This window comes from Mesoplodon densirostris, chromosome 1 (assembly GCF_025265405.1).
Source record: "Mesoplodon densirostris isolate mMesDen1 chromosome 1, mMesDen1 primary haplotype, whole genome shotgun sequence".
In the NCBI taxonomy this organism is placed as follows: Eukaryota; Metazoa; Chordata; class Mammalia; order Artiodactyla; family Ziphiidae; genus Mesoplodon; species Mesoplodon densirostris.
Genome location: NC_082661.1, coordinates 151268199 through 151287010, shown reverse-complemented (window position 1 = coordinate 151287010; position 18812 = coordinate 151268199). Strand labels below are relative to the sequence as shown.

General features: G+C 38.6%; 1 protein-coding gene across 2 annotated transcripts in view; it reads right to left on the bottom strand.

The window, feature by feature from the left end:
• The window catches only part of KCTD8 (potassium channel tetramerization domain containing 8), a 274627-nt gene extending 262220 nt beyond the window's left edge, over positions 1 to 12407 (bottom strand). Inside the window, exon 1 of one of the 2 annotated variants that reach the window (XM_060110522.1) lies at positions 11095 to 12407. In XM_060110522.1, the coding sequence (XP_059966505.1) occupies positions 11095 to 12043 (949 nt within the window). In that variant the 5' untranslated portion in view covers positions 12044 to 12407. The remainder of the gene's footprint in view (positions 1 to 11094) is intronic. The other variant, XM_060110513.1, reaches the window with a different exon arrangement.
• Between the last annotated feature and the right edge of the window lie 6405 nt (positions 12408 to 18812).

Here is an 18812-nt window from a genome sequence, read left to right as displayed (position 1 = left end):
GTAACAGTTTGCATCTACCAATCCCACCCCTATTGCTTTTATTTAAAAAAAAATTTTAACATCTTTATTGGAGTATAATTGTTTTACAGTGTTGTGTTAGTTTCTGCTTTATAACAAAGTGAATCAGCTATACATTAAATAAGATAGTACCTGAAAAGGTTTCACCCTCAATAAATGTTTTGTTAACATCAATATACTCAACACATTCTCTTTAAGGAATGACAATCTGACACACTAAAACAAGAACAATATCCTATTTTTATTCAGCACAGATTACTTGGAACATATTACTTATGGAATTCCACAGAGGTAATATGAAAAAAAAAAGATCAACTTCTACCATTTTCTACATGAAAAATGAAGCACAGAAAAGGAAAGTTAGCACAAAATAAAACAAATATGCATACTAATGAAGGTTAAGATGATAGTCTGAAGACTTCTTTTGCCAGCTTTCTTTTTTCTTCTAAAAGTCAGGATCAACATTAGAAGATTCATTCCAAAAATCACCATATAGATTACACCAATAATTTGTAATCACCATGCTTGTTTCCTCCTACCACTCACTATAACGTTGCAACTTTATAGTAGCAACTTTTCCTTGACAAAAACAGAAGTCACTTTAGAATTATATGAATGAGTCCTTACCCTCTACCTGCAAAGAGATGCAGCCTTTGCCAACCAGAGAAAATAGGTCAAAATATTGGAGAATTATAGCTGAATGGCTGCCAACATCTCCCTTAGATCTCTATGCTTTCTTCAAATATCTGGACTTTTAGCAACTAAAAAACATACTCAAAATGTGTAGAGTAGTTTCAATAGGAGCTGATTGAGTTGAAAGCTAACATAGTTTTCCTAAAATTGTGGAGATAAGTATTTAATCCAAAACTTAGCCTGAAATTTTTTGGCCAAATGCCCAAACTCTAAGCAATGTTTGAGTCCCTGGCCCTGTGACAATGTGTTCTCTTGCATAAAACTGCTGAAAATCAAAGCTAAAAGCCTTCAACAGAAATACAAATATAGAATGTGATTAAGAGGTGCTCTGCCTCAATACACCCCATCGTTTGAAACAATAACTGCTGAATACCAGTATTCCTGTTAATTGTGTCAAAATTGACCAGTGACCAGCGCTAGACCTGGAAGAATGCATTTTTTTCTGAGACAATGAAGAACAAACTAGAATAAACTTATTTTAATAATATGTTATAATTAATTTTATACTTAGGAGGTCGTTTTTTTTTAATTTCACTAATGATAATGGGACCTTTTCAGAGCAATTCCGAATAGGTATTGCTATCAATTTCCTCAAAAAAAAAAAAAAAAAGAAGAAGAAATTTGGTACTATGAATTGATAATGTAGAGAAGTGGGAATATATAGATAGATATATGTTTTGAAGATATTAAGTTAGTAAGTGACACTAGCTAACATATATTGAGCAATTAATTTTTACCTGTCTGATAGTCTTCTAAGTGTTTTATATGGATTACTTCATTTAATCCTCATAATAAACCTATGAGATGAGTATTATTGTTTCCCTCACTTTTCCTTCAGGAGGGAGATTAAATTATTTTTCCAAGCTCTCAAAGCTAGAGCCAGAATTTTTCAAGGAATCTGACTAAAAAGTAGAAAATCATTCATAGTATTCAAGCTTTTTGCTTGTTGGGAGTGGGGCCCAAGAGATTCTGGTATTGTCTCTTTCTAAGCACAGTATTCCTCTCCCTAGTCTCCTTGTATCAGAAATTAGACATGTCTAATTATACAAGATGAAAGGAAATGGCAATATACTGTGGATTCCATCTATGCTTAAGGGTTTTATTATTATAACTGGTGCAAGAAATGGAACTAGCATAACTGAATGGTGAAATCACCATCCTGGTGAGCTGGAAATCAACACTACGTATATATTTTTATCCTTTTGTTGTATTTAATTCATTTCCCCCCATGTAAGTAGGATTTAATAAGAGAATGATTAAAATATGGTAGAAATTATATTCCACGTTTACATTCCAACTGCTGAACAAGCATTGAACTAAGTTTAACTGGTGAATGAAGCTATGTGCTGTTACTGCAAGCAAAGTTGATTTGTTTTTATGAACTACCTTGACACAAGGTTAATAAGTAAAATTGATATTGTAATATGGATCATGAAACAGCAACACCTCTTACAACCAAGATACCTTTTAAAAACTAGGAGTAGAGATAACAAAATAGTTCACTGGATCCTCACATTTGCAAACACCTACCAGTACAGCCAGATACTTCCTGAACTTATGTTATACCACAGTAGACCCTGACCATGTCTGGAGCCAGCAGTCACTACACATTCTAAGATGTTCTGAAAGGCAAGTGGTTGCAGGTAGGCTGCAGCTCAGAGCATTTGCTTGACATCTTTCATACATTAAAAAATAAAAGGTCAGCTAATTTTTGATGCCTTGTACCTTCTACTCTACCAGTCATTTAAGTATAAATAAATATATAATTGTGTGTGTGTCTCTGTGTGTATTTTTACCATCCTAACAACTTCATTTATAACATTATTTGAAGCTGTCCTGTGTTTTAGTTAACATTTCAGTTATTTTCATTCTTTATAGTTGCCTGTGTAACAGCCTCTCATGCCATTACTCTGTCTCTTGTTAATACACCAAATAACCCCTCTATAACATAATTCAATATTACATAAAGCTTACTGTGATCACCTTAAATGCAAGGTCTCTGTCATTCACATTGGCATGTCTTGTCCCAAGCTATAGCCTGGTAATTGCTCAATAGGTGCAATTTAAATTGAAGTGAAACTAAATCTCAACTCAATAACTACGTTGGTAGAACCTGCAACATCACTGGTTCATTTGTTAATTTATACTTTCATTCAAAAAAGAAATATTTACTGAGTTCTTAATGTGACAGTAGCCACTGCACTGGGGGATGAAAAGACAAAAGTGAGACTTGGTGCCAACTCTCAAGGAGAAAGTAGGCCATTGTGGAAGGTCAATATGAAAAGAGACAATTATATGATCCAGCAATCCCACTTCTGGATGTATATCCAAAGGAAATAAAAGCAGGATGTCTAAAAGATATCTGTACTCCCATGTTTATTGCAGCATTATCCACAATAGCCAAGATATGGAAACAACCCAAGTGTCTGTCAGCAAATGAATGACTAAAGATGTGGTGTATATATACAATGGACTAATAGTCAGCCATAATAAAGAAGGAAGAAGGTGGATGGACCATGGGGCATGAAAAAAAAAGTCAGACAGAGAAAGACAAATGCTGTATGATATCGCTTATAAGTGGAATCTTTAAAAAAGCCGAACTCATAGAAACAGAGTAAAATGGTAGTTACCAGCGGGCTGAAGGGGGTGGAGGAAATGAGGAGATGTTGGGCAAAGGGTACAAGCTTCCAGTTACCAGATGAATCAGTTCTGGGGATCTAACTCACCGCATTGTGATTATAGCCAAAAATACTGTGCTATATACTTGAAAGTTGCTAAGAGAGTAGATCTTAAATGTTCCCACCACAAAAAAAGAACTAGTAATTATGTGAGGAGATGGAAGTGTTAGCTAACACTATAGTGGTAATCAAATTGCAATATACATCTGTATCAAATCAACATGTTAACTTACAAAATGTTATATGTCAATTATATCTCAATAAAGCTAGGAAAAAATAGGATACAACAAGAAAGAAAAAAGAGAGAGATAGTTACATGCTTAGGAAGTGCAATGAAGGCCTTATACGTAGTGTACTAGGAAGAGACAGGGAAGTGTGGAAGCTAAATGCAGAAGGATTCTACAGCAAGAGGTCACTCAGTTACGACATGACTATGGTACCGCTGGTGCACTAAAAAACCAATGAGTTAAGAAATAAACTTGTAAACAGTATAAACTCAGTATAAAATACTCACATATTTTGCTTTTGAAAGTGCAAAATACAATTAACCTTACAGGATAATTAGGTTTCATGACATGCTCCCTCGCAGAAATGAATGATGAGAAGTATACAAATGCTAGGCACAGGACACCTTAGATTCAAGTCAGCAGCTGGAGGTTCACCATTACCCTTAGAACTTAACTAACTTAAGTTAGTTAACTTAACTAACTTACCTATGGGAGTGAATTTGAAAACCTGTGAATAAAGTTATTCTCATCTTTAGGTAAGTCCTCGCAAAACCTTTTAGAATCATCTCCATTAGAGAAGCTGCCAGCCTGTCTTGCAGGATTGTGGCTGCTAAGTGCTGACAATAGCCTGAAGTTAATTCAAAGGAGGCTTTAAAAACGATAACTGTAATGAAACATAGATTGAACGGTTACCTAAAACACTACTTTCCAATTACTTCAAATGTATAGATATACTTCCACAATACTTTAAACCTTCAAGAACAACAAAAGCCAATAATCCCAATACCCAGGAGATATTTGATACTTTTTTGGACCTAATTATAGCAAGTATATAATTTAAAGGCATTAACCAATATTTAGGGCCAATAAACTATACATAATTAACAAAACTGATTTCAACCAAAATACCTTCTTCACTTTGTCACCTTCTAAGAACATACATAAAACGTGTTATATCACACAAGGTAAAATGAATTTTCTGCAGAAGACTACCTTAACACTGTTTAAATTTGGTCAGTCTATCAAACCTATAGATACTACTTGTTCCCCCAAAAGAGTGGTAAACTGAGTCAAATGATTTATTTTCTTTAATTTTAAAAATATCCATGAATGTGGTAGCCTTAATCGTTCAAAGTTAACCCTTTCATCAAGTAAAGACATAAAACATATACAATTGACTCTTGAACAATGTGGGGGCTAGGGGTTGCCCAACCCTGCTCAGTAGAAAATCTGCTTATAACTTTATAGTTGGTCCTTGTATTGGAGGTTCTACATCCTCAGATTCAACCAACCTCAATACGTATTATTCGAAAAAAAATCTGCTTATAGATAGATCCTCCCAGTTGTTCAAGGGTCAACTGCATTTACTGTATTCTTAAGGAAATTTAAAATAGATTAAGAAAAATTAGGTCCATTCATATACAGCTCACACTACCCATTTTTGCTTAGAGAGCTAAGTTCTAGGTACTCAGTAGACATTGAAATATATTTGCAAAATTGATTGCATGAAACAGGCCTTACTTTTAAATATTCAAGAGTAAGGGCTTCACAGTAAGGCAGAACTATTCTAGTTCCAGCTCAGCCGCATACCAGCTCTATGACCTAAGGATGTTAACTTAAGCTCTCCAAATCATAGTTTCCTAACTAAAGTATTAGGGAACTAATTCCAAGCTAATGGAATGTTAAAAAAGTAAAAGTAGGGCTTCCCTGGTGGAGCAGTGGTTGAGAGTCCGCCTGCCGATGCAGGGGACGCGGGTTCGTGCCCCGGTCCAGGAAGATCCCACATGCCGCAGAGCGGCTGGGCCCATGAGCCATGGCTGCTGAGCCTGCGCGTCTGGAGCCTGTACTCCGCAACGGGAGAGGCCACAGAGGTGAGAGGCCCGTGTACCGCAAAAAATAAATAAATAAAAAAAGTAAACGTAATGGCTATAAAACATTTATCACAAAACTAGGTACATAATAAATGTTCTTTTTATTACACATACTGTGCTTTGAAAAAATCAACTCTTTTCTAAGCTTACAGGGAAAATATTCAACACCAATACTTACTTATAATACTGTCTGTGGCAAAGGACATGTATTATACTTTTATCTAAGATGTCAATTAAAAAATTCAATGTCTTGTGGGAAATGTCACTAAATGTATAACTGCATTAAATGTATAAAGCAAAATAAAGTAAAGATGGAATATAAACCATCTACATAGTATCACCATAACTTTCAAAAAGTTTGTCTGTCATCTTCACAGGCTTAGAACAAAGACTGGAAGGAAATGAGTCAAGATTTTATTCGCAGTTACTGGTGGCAATTTTTTAAAATTTTACTTCTCTTTTATAAAATTCCTAAAACTGCACATATTACTTCCATTATCAAAAACAGGCTGCATTTGAATAAGTTGACAATCATTTTCACATTTTAAACTAATTGACCCAATAACTTATAACAATAGAATAAATAATGATTGTTGCTAATTTCATACATATTATTTCTCTTTTTCCAAAGAGATTTTTTTTCTTTTTAACTAAGGCACACAAACACACTCATTGTGAGTTCTTCTACTCTAAGCTACAAAAGAGAAAGAAGTTGCCAAATAAGGCTTGTAGTGCCATTGTCTTTTTGCTTTATTATATGCTTAAGGATTGACCCACACAAAGCTGTAGAAAGGGTGGCAGAGAAAACTAAAGCCATAACACTATTTTAAAAGATCAAATTTAGAGACAGCACTATGCCAGACATAAAAGTTTAATGCCCTTAAACAGTAACCAATGCCATGGCATGGCTTCCAAACATTTTGCACTCCAAGGTTTTTGTCATTTTCTATCTGCTTTATAACTGCAAATATTGTATTTGCATGAAATAAGAATCTTGGTGTTTTACAAAGTTATCTATTCCCCGTCCATTCAAAAGTCGTTCAGCCACGTGGTTGCAGAAGAAATTTTTCCATGATAATTATAAAAATGACTAGTGAGTCTCCAAGAAGAAAAGAACCAACTTTAAAAAAAAAAATAAGAAGGAACAAAGTTATTTTCCATAAAACAGTGTTTGTTAATAAAAGTAGAAGTATTTTTGGACTAGAAAATAATATATAATTTTAAAGGTATGCATCTAAATAGAATTACTTTTTAAAGACGTTTCTTAGAAAGCTTTTAATGCAACAGGAGTGCTAACGTAGGTTTGAATAGCTGTTTGAATATTTTCAACTCAGCTAGCTTTCTTCAACCCAACACAGTGAAATAAATCAGAATATATTTGAAAGAGTGTATATAAAAATCCATTAAGACAGATTAGAATTCACAGTTCAGTTCAGTAATAACATTAGGTCCTATATCTGGCACTCTCACACATCACAACAAAAAAGGCTGTACCAAATTTAAGAAATATCAAATGCACCTAGAGAAATGTATACTTTCACACCACATATTCAACCAACACAGAATGCAAAACTCAAAGCACTATAAGAGGATAGCAGTGAATCAGTACTACCTTTCTGTAAACACACTGTTTATGAGAAATAAAGGATATATATATATAATGCTCATTTTAATTATGGGTAGTCTACATATCACATTTCAAGCAGATAGCTATTGTCTATGTAATACAATGCCAACACAAAATGCCTTTTTTCGTCTCTGAGATATTGCTAAAAAGAGCCACAATTACACTTAACAGACACCCCCCAAAATACAGAAAGCACAATAAATTACTGTTTTCCTTCAAGAAAGGACAACCCTTCTTCAGTACTAGTAGAGTAATATGGAATTTAATAGTACTAGTATATGTTGCAGTCTAAAATCTTGATAAAACTATGAGTTATTACTGATAATAGATCAGTGTCCATGTAGCCAAATGAAGCTGATATTAAATCTTTAATAGCCTGCATATAACCTTGAATATTAGAACCCAGTGATGTGGATACAAGTACTTAAGGAGATATGAATCTAGCTCAATGTCTGTGAGAAAATATTGCCAAACTTTCAACTCCTAATGGAGAGTATTAAAACACTTCTTGGCCCTGAATCAGAAAAGGGTTCTGTTGGAGTTGATCCAAAAGAACTAACTGGAGTGTGATTGGCAAACCTAGGTGACTCGAACTTGGTCTGAAAAAATCCAAGTTCCAGGGAAGAATTGGGTTATTAAATTGGTAGTTTCAAACTTCTGAAAGTTTATTATGCTATCATTTAATTGAAAAATAATTTTCTAATTAAATTTATAAGTAAATCAACTATACTTACTAAAAACAAAATTTAAATTTAATACTGACAAGAAAAAGTCTTTACTATAATTGTAAGAGCTAACATTTTTTAAGCTTTTATTATAGGTCAAGCACTGGTCTAAGCACTTTACATGTATTCTCAAATTCTATAAAATTTGTGCTATAATAATCTCCATTGCACAGGTGAGGAAACAAATAATTTAGTCAAGATCACTCATTTGGCAAATAGCAGTGTCTGGGATTACTGAACCATTTGCCACTCTCCTCCTATCTCTACAGAAACTCTGGGGTGAAGATGGTGCAGGGGCGGGGGGATTGAAGAGTTGAAATTGATTTTCAAGTGTATAAACCAATTCTACACTTTTCAGAGCAGCTTCAATCTACTAAGTTCACCTTTAAAAGTTAAAATGACTGATACATGTTATACATTAAAAAAAAATGTTTTGAAAGAACTGTGTCAAAGGAGAAATAAAAGATAATAAGGTCCTCGCTGCATCTGAAACGGTGGACAAACAAGTTCATCTAATGATTTTGTTTTTATGAATAACACTGGTAGTCTTTTAAAAATAGAGATTGCTAAATAAGATAACTACACTGAATAGTTAACATTATTACCTTCACAAAATAGGATGGAAATACAGTGAATTTTCATTCACCAATGTTAAATGGAATCCCATACAAAATAATTTGTGAAAATGTGCTGCAAGCTATACAAAACATAAAATAAATGTACATATAACAGTGTTCAAGATACATTTTATATCACAAATAAAAAATGGCAACCACATTTGGTTGGTCAACTGGAATACCACTTCAAAAGAACCATATTTAATCTGGAATTGTGTATTTTCCTCCACAGGATAATCAATGAAAAAGGCTTTGAGTTGCTTCCTTAGATTTCTGGAACTTTTATCAATGAATCTCAGAACTCATTTGTTATGTGAATACTCTGCAAGTCATTATTCATAATATAAATATTTTATTTTCTTTCACTTCTTCTAGCTCCAGAAGTGAAACATCCTGAATTCTAAGCATCTCTCAAATCATCTTATGACTTAAACTGGCTGAGTTTCCAACTTCAATACACTATTTTATGAGCATTTTTCATAATTTAAAGACAACCTGTATTATTTCTTCATAATCAAAGTAACGGACATTTTCAAGTCCGCAAGTTTCTAGGGGAAAAAGAAAGACCAAAACTGTAAAAGATTCCAAAATTCAAGAACCTTAACTGCAGAACACTTATACTTACACCTTCTCTAACAAAAATCACTAACCACTAAAAATCACTAAAAAAAGTCAAAAGTTCATTTCCTCTCATCTTCTGAAATGCTTGGCAATATATCTATGTTGAAATGACATAAATGTTTAAGGTCTGAAGTGTCAATAAAGGTCCCTTCCTTTGGGTGACTTTTCTGACTATTGATCTTTTTACTGTGTAACAAATAATACTTTCATATAATTAAAAATAAAAATCCTATTAGATTTTTTATTGAAATATAATTGATTTATACTATTGTGTTAGTCTCAGGTGCACAGAAAAGTGATTCAGTTATATATATATTTTTTTCAGATTATTTTCCATTACAGGTTATTACAAGATATTGAATATAGTTGCCTGTGCTGTATAGTAAATCCTTGTTGCTTATCTATTTTATGTATAGTAATTTGTATCTGTTAATCCCAAACCCCTAATTTATTCCTCCCCCCTTTCCCCTTTGGTAACCATAACCTTTTTTTTCTATGTCTGTGAGTCTGTTTCTGTTTTGTATATAGATTCATTTGTATTATTTTTTAGATTCCACATATAAGTGATATAATATTTGTCCTTCTCTAAGAAAATTAGATTTTTATCTACCACTTCAATGGACACTTTCTTTGCTTCTCTGTTGAAATGGTTTTCTTAGGAAAACCAGCACTATTAAAAAAGACAATCTAACACTAAGTGTGCTATGTTTTCTCACCCTTACCTCCAAGGTTACTAGAATACACAAACAATGAGCAACTTCCAATCAATTTCACGCCTGTGCAAAGAGAGGTAGGTACCTTTCCACTTCCCCAGTCAAAATAAAGTGCAAAAAATTGCCTGGATCCCAAACAGTTAGTGAATTACTTAATAAATAAATACAATTAAAGCTGGGCTTATACATAGGCTGTCAATGCTACTCTCCCTAACACTACAGGCAAGTTTTCAATCTTCTTGTGTCTTGAGAAAGAAAAAACACTTGCCAAATGATGTTCCTGCTCCCATCCCAGATGGCTTTCCATTTGTCCATATAGCTCTCTAGTTGTGGCCCTCCTCACTTTATAAACGTCACTGAGAATTGTCCCCGCCCCGGTTCCCCATCCCCCAAGCCCCAGTGCTAGTCGGTGGAGTTCTTGAACTTGACCCACGGAACCCCCCCCCCACCGCCCCCGCCGAAGTGCACTACAAAAAGCATTGCGCCAGATGCTTTCCAATCCATTCCCTCGTTCTCTCAGTTCAGAAAATCACTGCATTTATTCCCCCTGGGAAAGTGGATTCAATCCCTCATTCGCACTGGAGGCGCCCAGAAAGGAAACACAATCACACACGCACGCGCGCACACACACACAGGCGCATACACACCACTTCCCTTCCTCATATCCAGCTCTGACAGCACTCAGACCACCAAAGCCCGTTCCCTCCACCCTTCTCTGTCCAAAACTCCTAACAGTTACAGAAGACAACTGGCGCGAGAGAAATCTGAGGTTTCTATGGGTCAATGGAAATCTCTTTCCCCCCGGGCCCTTGAGGGGCTTTGGAGGCACAATCGCCACCCATAATTGAATGCTCCAGCGCCGACCCGCACCAACCGGAGGTAAGCCCGGCGTGCGCCTTCCTACGGGTTGATGCCAACCCGTCCTCTGGAGGGACACCACTGGGACCCACATAAGTTGACCCCCGGGAGTCCCAAGGAGACAGAAGGAAGGAAGGGGACCTACGCGCCCAGCCTTGTGCCCCTGTCTTTTCCCGGCCCTCGGTAGTAGAAGGGAGTCCAGAGGCTCCAAGAGCTGGGCGGGGCGAGAGGGCAAGATCAATAAAGTTAAGAAAGAGGACTGCTTGGGAATTTCGTGCTCCTGAGTTGCTGAAGAGAGGAGCCAAAAGGGAGATCGCAAGGCACGAAACCATAAATCGTGTCTGCCGCGATAGGGGAGGCACACAACGACACCAGACGCGCTGTAACCCGCCGCGGGTCGGCGAGGGGGCGGGGAGAACTGGGAAATTCGGAGACCGCGAACTTACGGAAGAAGATGTACTCCGTGTAGCTGCTCCAGATCCTGTCTTCGCGGTACTGGTTGACGAAGGCGGCGGTGCCCGAGGAGTTACACGCCACCATGTGGAAGCCGGCCTCAGACAGGCGATCGAACGCCTGCTCCAAGTAGGTGAACTTGAGGTAGAAGCGGGACGTGTACTTCTCGGGCGGCCGGTCAGGGTCGCGGCTCTCGTTGAGCGTGTCTCCGAACACCTCCTTGGCCAGCGCGATGCGTCCGCACACCATGATGCGCGCCACGCGCCGGAACTTGGCGTCCGCCTGGTTGTCACGCACCGTGGTGTAGGAGCCTCGGTAGCCGAGCGTGAGGAAGCCGGAGCGCTTGTCCGGTGCGCCGCCACCCCCGTGCGCTCCGGGACCCGAAGGCGCTGCGGCCGCTGCCCCGCGCAGCAGCGCCTCGCTGCTGCCCTGAGAGACGTTGTCCTCCAGGTCGCTCTGGCAGCCCTCGTCGTTGAGCGAGTTCTGCTTGGTGACCTTGGGCGACAGCAGCTTGACCAGGTCGGTGAGCTGGAAGTACTCGGCCTCGCGCAGGAGCCGCTCCTTCTCGGGGAAGTGCTCCGGCAGCGCGAGCTGCTTGTCCCGCAGATAATCCAGCACGTACCTGAAGAGGAAGCCGTCCCGGTCGATGAAGAAGCGCGCCCGGCTGTCCCTGGGCAGCTCGCCCCGGCGTCGGGCGCCGCCCCGGGGGCTAGAGGGCGAGAACATACTGGCCAGAGTGCTATCCGGGACGCTGAGCAGCGTCGAGTGCTTGGTCACATAGACCTGGCCCCCTACGTTCAGCTCCACCACCTCGGGGAAGGGCGAGGGCATGCAGGGCCCCGAGGCGGCGGCTGCCGACGCGCCGGGCGCGCTGGACGAGGAGACCATCTCGCTAATTGGCAGGATGGTGCCGCTGCCGCTGCCCGTGTCCTTCAAAGCCATGGTGCCCCCCGCCGCTGGCCAAGTGACCCTGGAGAGCAGCACTTTCTCCTTCCCGAAACCCGCGCCCTGCACCCCCGGCGGCGTGCCCCTGATGCGCCCTCGGGCCGGGCGGCACGTTTCTCCGGCCGAGGAGGCCCGGTTCAGGGCTCTGGGCAGCGGCGGCGGCGGCGGCGCCCGGGCTCCATCGGGGGAGCGATGTGCAGGAGAGGAGCTCTGCGGGCGCCGCGGCGGCGGCGGCGGCGGCGCGAGGAGGAGCGGCTGCTCCTTTGGGGGCGACGGCGGGGAAGTGTGAGAGACTTGCGAGAGGCTCTTAAGCTGCCGCTCGGCTCTACGCGGGGAGGGCGGGAGGAGGGGCCGGAGCAAAGAAAACTCTCCGCCCCAGCAGCTTGCGAGCGCGCCGCGAGCCCCGAGCGCGGACGGTGGCGCAAACTACTCCTCGCAGCCGGGGAGGCGGCGGTGACGTCAAGCCCGGGACTGGGACCCGAGCCACAGCTGTCATTTAAAGAGATAGGTGCCAGCCTCCGACTGCGGGGCTCCGACGCTAGGGGGAAGGACCGAGGGCCGAGCTTGGAGGTGATGCTACTTGACAGCGAGCGGGGAGATGGGGAGAAGAGGGCAGAGAACCGAAAACAAACGGGAAAAAGGACAGCATCTCTACTTCATCCATTTCATTCCCCCCCCCTTCCGTCCGTCCCTCCCTTCCTCCCTTGCCCTTGTTCGCCCAGTAACACTATCTTTTTTTTTTTTTTTTATCTTGCATTAAGGTGGGAAGTGGGGTAGGGGGTTGGGTTATAACAAAAATGCTAGGGTGCCAATCTGAAATTACTACAAATGTTGGCGTGAGGACTTCGATTGCCAAAAAAACTACGTGGGGGGTGAATCTCTTGTAGTGGTTTTAGCATAATTTTTGAAGTGAAGGGCGAAATGCCGGAACCTCAGTTACATTCAGATGTCGTGATTGCATATTTAACTGCATGTACTACAAACAGTTGAAGAATTTTTAAAACTGAAATCTGTTTTTCAGTTCACAAAACTAATAAAGGATTGTGGTAACGTGACGGTTCTCTCCTTTCATCCCTTCAGTATTTGATTCATAGTAGATGCTTAATAAATATTTTTAGAGGAAGGGACAAAGCCAGGCAGGGAACTTACTCTATTTGCTCCTAGTTTCCGATCCTGCTCTGTCCTCTGATTAATCTCTTAATTTCCCTTTCAGCTTTCAGGGCAAGAGAAATGGCTTATGTTTTATTAGTAATCTAACCGTAAAATTCAGGTCACAAATGAAAATTATATGAATTTAAGCTCACTTTAATTTCCATTTGTACACAACACAGGTACAGGCTGTAAGGTTAGCATTATTTGTGATAGTAAGAATAGAGATGCAAATGAGGAATCTCCCTTCTTGTGGCTATTCATCCTGGGACATCCTTTTGTATTCAGAAACATAAAGAATCATTGATTTATAAAGTACAAATGTGAAAAGACTACACCGCTATACAAGTAGTTTGCTTCAAAAATTATCATAGTGTTATAGATGAACCTTATCCATTAACAAATAAAATAATGTACAGATTTTCACATCTTTTTAAAAATTCTAAATGCCTACTTAGGATTCCTTCACTTTGAATCAACCACACACACACACACACACACACACACACACACACACACACAAAAGTACTGGATTTGAGATAATAGTTGTAAACTCTAATTTTTATAAATAATTAATAAATTATTTGGAGTATTAAAAACTATATTTAATTCATTTATCCTTATAAGTCACATCCCCAGAAAATGTTATATCTGTTTTGAAGCTAGATTACCTGAGACTGAAAATGCACTAATGAAAGAATACAATATATTTACCAAAGTTCTAAGACTTAAAACCTGGTGTGCATTATGCATCTTCATGCAATCCTCGTATTCAAGCCTATTGCCTCCCCCCGAATTTATAAACTGATTAAGAAGTAGAATTGATTTTAGCCTTCTTCACTTAAAAGCTACCATCAGAAAGCATCTGAAATGTAAAGTAATAGTTTCTGAAAAATGAATTAATAGAAGATTTATAATCTCTATAGATGAATAAATAATAAAGCCTTGAACCACTACTAATGAAGCTTGTTTATCATGAGGTAAGTATCCCTAATTATAAGTATGTTATAGACCATAGAATCATAATGAAGTGGATGTATAATACATATGCATAAGTGTATATGAATATAAGGTCTCCAATGTTATCAGGTTGAAATCCATTTTATTCTTTTTAATTACATAAAGTATGCTCATGAGACAAAATGGTCTAAAACATGTACTCTAAATGAATCATCTTAGAAATTCTTAGTGAATTTCTCTGTGTGATGTATTGCTTTTTAAAATAATTCTTTCAACAATGATTGAATATTTTTCCTTAATCCTTTCCATCCCAATACTCCTCTTACTCTCACCTCCTCCCCCAACTATACCCTCCAACCAAACTCCAAACTAAAATTGCAGGTTCAGAATGTCTTTACCTGTTGTTCTCTCGGCTAGGAATGCCTTTCCTTTTCCTCCAGTCCCCTAATCCTTTCTCCTTGTTTACTGCTTCCCTGATGTTTCAGCTTAAATAGTACTTCCTCTGGAAATCTTTCAGGTTTTTACCAGTCCAGGTGTTCCCACAGCACCCTATGCTTACACAAGGGCAGGGTTTGTCACACTAGTATGTCATTGTTTCCCATCAGATTGTAAGTATGACATACAACCATATGCACTGTTCTATCCCCAGCATCGTGCCTAGCCCTTAAAAGATAGTCAATTTCTATTTCTTGAATCTTTACTGCATAGAAATGTGTTCACATCACAAATGGATGGCAAAGCATCAACTAACTGCTAGACACTGGGCTAAGCAATGATATTGCAGAGATGAATAAGACTCAGTCTTTCACAATTAAAATCAGGAAAAGTGAGAACAGAATCTGATTAAAACAAAATCAGATCTAAAGGAGAAGGGAAAGCAAGAAAGAGATAGACACTATTGGAGCAATCATTTTGGTGAACTGAAGAATTAACACCAAATACTATAATTAGAATCATCTTGTTCTAAGCCACAGACACCATTAATGTTCCCTAGGCCAATGTGATCACAAGGGTGGGTCCTTAAGCTCTTCTGTTGCTGTGCAAAGACAAGACATCAAACTTCTCTGCCTACAAACTACACTAGGTCACTTCACATTCCCAGGAGTTTTAAATAATAGAGTCAAAACTGTGTCTCTAAAGGTACAGCAAACTAACCAAAAAGGATAAATTCCAAGTTGTAATAAATAATTTGTAATTTGAAATAGCAAATTAAATATTTCTTCGCTAGTCTAAGAGTTACTTAAAGGCAGGAACTATATCCTCTTTGAAAGGGGAGGAAAAGCACAGAAGGTAACAGTGAGATTTAAAGTCAGGTAGAACTGGCTTAAAAAAATCTACCTTTGTCTCTTCCTGGCTTTGTGATTTGAGCAAGTGACTTAACTGCTCTAAACCTTAGTGTCCTCATGGGTATAGCAGAAATAATAAAGACCAGAGACTTCTCACTGCGATCATGCATCCAGTAACATGGCCATTCCAGTTTGATGGAGTTCACTGTATTTACTGTTTGTTTCACACCATTGTTCTGAGGACTGAGAGCAGAGCCACACCCTAACTAGAAAGATCTGGGATTCCAAAGCAGATAACTGGTTACAGTAGCTCTACCTACCTTTCTTCCAATCGTCTCACCCCTAGAGTAACATGCAATAGCACAGCCCCTCCATTATGAACATTCCCACACTACCCCCAGCATGTCCTTCCCTGTCTGTAGCCATGGTTGTTCCTCTCTTGCTGCACTTTAGCATCCTAGACATTGATATAATTCCATTGATTTAATTTACCTAAGTCCTGTTCTTTTCTTTCATTTTTTAACTTTATTCAGTCTTTTTACTGCGGTCTAATTATCCCTTTTAGCTTGTTTGTGTACAAGGCCAACTGCACTTCTAATTTTCAGGAACCTACCTGGTATCTGTTTATCTTGTTCAAGGCAGCTGAAAGTTTTACACACACACACCCCCCAAAAAATCTTCAAGTGTTTGTAATTCTAAGCAAAAAGCCTGAGATTCTTTCCTGTAGAGAAAGAGCCTGGCAGATTTTAGAGCAGTGATGTCCTATAAAAATATGTGAACCACATTTCTAATTTTAAATGTTCTAATAACCACATTAAAAAAGTGAAAAATAAAATAGGTGAACTTATTCTAATAATATCATTTAGTTAGCCCAATGTATCCAAAATATTATCATTTCCATATGTAATCAATACAAAAATGTATTAATGACATAATTTATATTTTTTCCATCCTAGGTCTTCAAACTATGGCATGTATTTTACACTTATAGCACACCTCATTTTGAACTGTCCATATTTCATCTGCACAATAGCCACACATGGCTAGTGGTTACTCTAATGTTCAGCATAGCTCTAGAGCATTTGCAACTAATATACCTACTTGTTTTGAGGATTAGGTAAGATAACATGTCTTTTTAAAGATTTTATTACAGGACCTGTAATGAGATGAGTCTGGAATTCAACACTTGAGTAGAATCATTAACACTTGGAATGGGGACCATGAAGCAAAAACCAAAAAAAGAGGGAAATCTCTAAAAAAGAAGAAAGAAAATAATATATACTCTATCAGTGGAAGAATTTTGGTTTCCCTTTCACACCCATCACACTCCCATAAAGGTAAAATATGGGCAAGTTTTGCTACACACATCAATATTGTGAAAAGCAGGCCAACCCAAGGGCCGATGGCTTCTTGCAAGGTAAGAAGTATAAGCATTGCTGCCAGAACAGGGTCAACATGGGTAGGTACAAGACAATATAAGATGAGAAGGACCATCTTCAAATTCAACAATTGCTGGGGAAACTTAGAAAGCAGAGTATAAAAACTAGCTCACCCTAAAACTCTCACCTATCAGTTTTGAGAATTTCAATGATGCTGTGAAACAAAAAAAACTTTGCAAATGAAGTATTTAGGAAACTCAGAATATCAGTGTTTGATGCATTTGTTATATAGTATATTCCAGCAATTTAGATACCTTACTGTAAATTCATATGAGTTATTGGTCTATATTATAAATTATAGGAGCACCACTAAAGGTTAGGGTGACAGTTGGTAAAACTCTATTAAATTAATACCCAAAGAAATTAGCAAAATTTTGTATAGATCATGATTCAGTATATCTAAGCACTTAATATAATGCCTGTTAAATAAAAAGTGCTCAATAGATATTTATGAATAAAATAATTTGTCAGCCATTTTCATATTAACTTACATCATGTAAAGGTTATGATTTTGGATGTGGCTATGTAATTTAATATATAGTATGTGTGTGGGAATGTATGTGTTGGGAGTAGTTTAGCAACAGATGGCCTTATATCTCATCTTGCCCAGTTGGCTGCCTCCTTGAAACACTGATTTACTCCTCAAACCTTGGAGGGAAAAGGCAACATAGCCTTAGGACATTCTGGATAAAAATTTTAGGCTGGGCAGTGGGGATAATATCCTGATCCAGGATGGAATCTGAGCCTCTTCAGATAACATAAACCAGGAGACTAAAACTGGTTATGCATATATATTATATGCGTAATATAAGTTTTATCAGTTCTGTGCTGCAATTTTAAAAAAAGTTTCACTGGGGCTTCCCTGGTGGCGCAGTGGTTGGGAGTCCGCCTGCCGATGCAGGGGACGCCCCGGTCCGGGAGGATCCCACATGCTGCGGAGCGGCTGGGCCCGTGGGCCATGGCCGCTGAGCCTGCGCGTCCGGAGCCTGTGCTCCGCGATGGGAGAGGCCGAGGCAGTGAGGGTCCCGCGTACCGCAGAAAAAAAAAAAAAAGTTTCACTGATTAGAAGAAGATTCTGAAACATATGACAGGGTAATGTTAACTTCTCATGTCAGATTTTCCCTTGGAAATGCCCCCAAATTACAAACTTTCCTTAAATTATTATTTTAACCAATGACTGGCTATTAACTGATGAGTTTGACTCCATTACTAAAAAAACTAATCATAACAGGAATTCAAGTATTTCCTACACTTTTTAAGTTTTTGTCCTACCTCCTAGGTTTGTCAAGAGGATTATTTAAATAATGACTGTAAGGCACTTGATGCTCCTCAAAGAAAGTGACTGTTGAAGCAAAATAGTGTTATTATAAATTCTTTACCTCTCCTGTGACGCTTTTCTCCAGTGGGGACACAGGCTGAGTTGCATTTGTGAACTTAATCCTTCATTCTAAGGTTCCCAGTTAGTAAAATGCTTGATAACTATCTTAAATCTAAAAAGAAGCAATTAAAATTTTAAAATAAATGCTCCCAGGTAATCTACTATTAAAAATTATGAATGCAGTGTGGATGGGATTGCTGATATTTTGATATACTACAATATAGTATATATTTTCTAGAAAATTGCTTCTCTTCTCATTGGGATTTTTTAAAAGAATGACTGGAAGATATGTCAAATCACTAAAGTCCTTGGCAGCAGCTAGGTGCCTAAGCCTGGGACAGTATCTTCACCAAACTGAGAGATGAGAGTGAACCACATGAAATAGCCAATTTTGTAAAAACTGTCAAAAATCAGCAATTTAATATGGTTCAATTTAATAGTTTTCAGGAACAAGGACAATGAATCTAGCACCATGTCACTCAATGCTTAAATATTTAGAAATGTGTAATTCATAACTTGAGTTTTAAGCATGCATATTTAAGTGTGCTAAATCT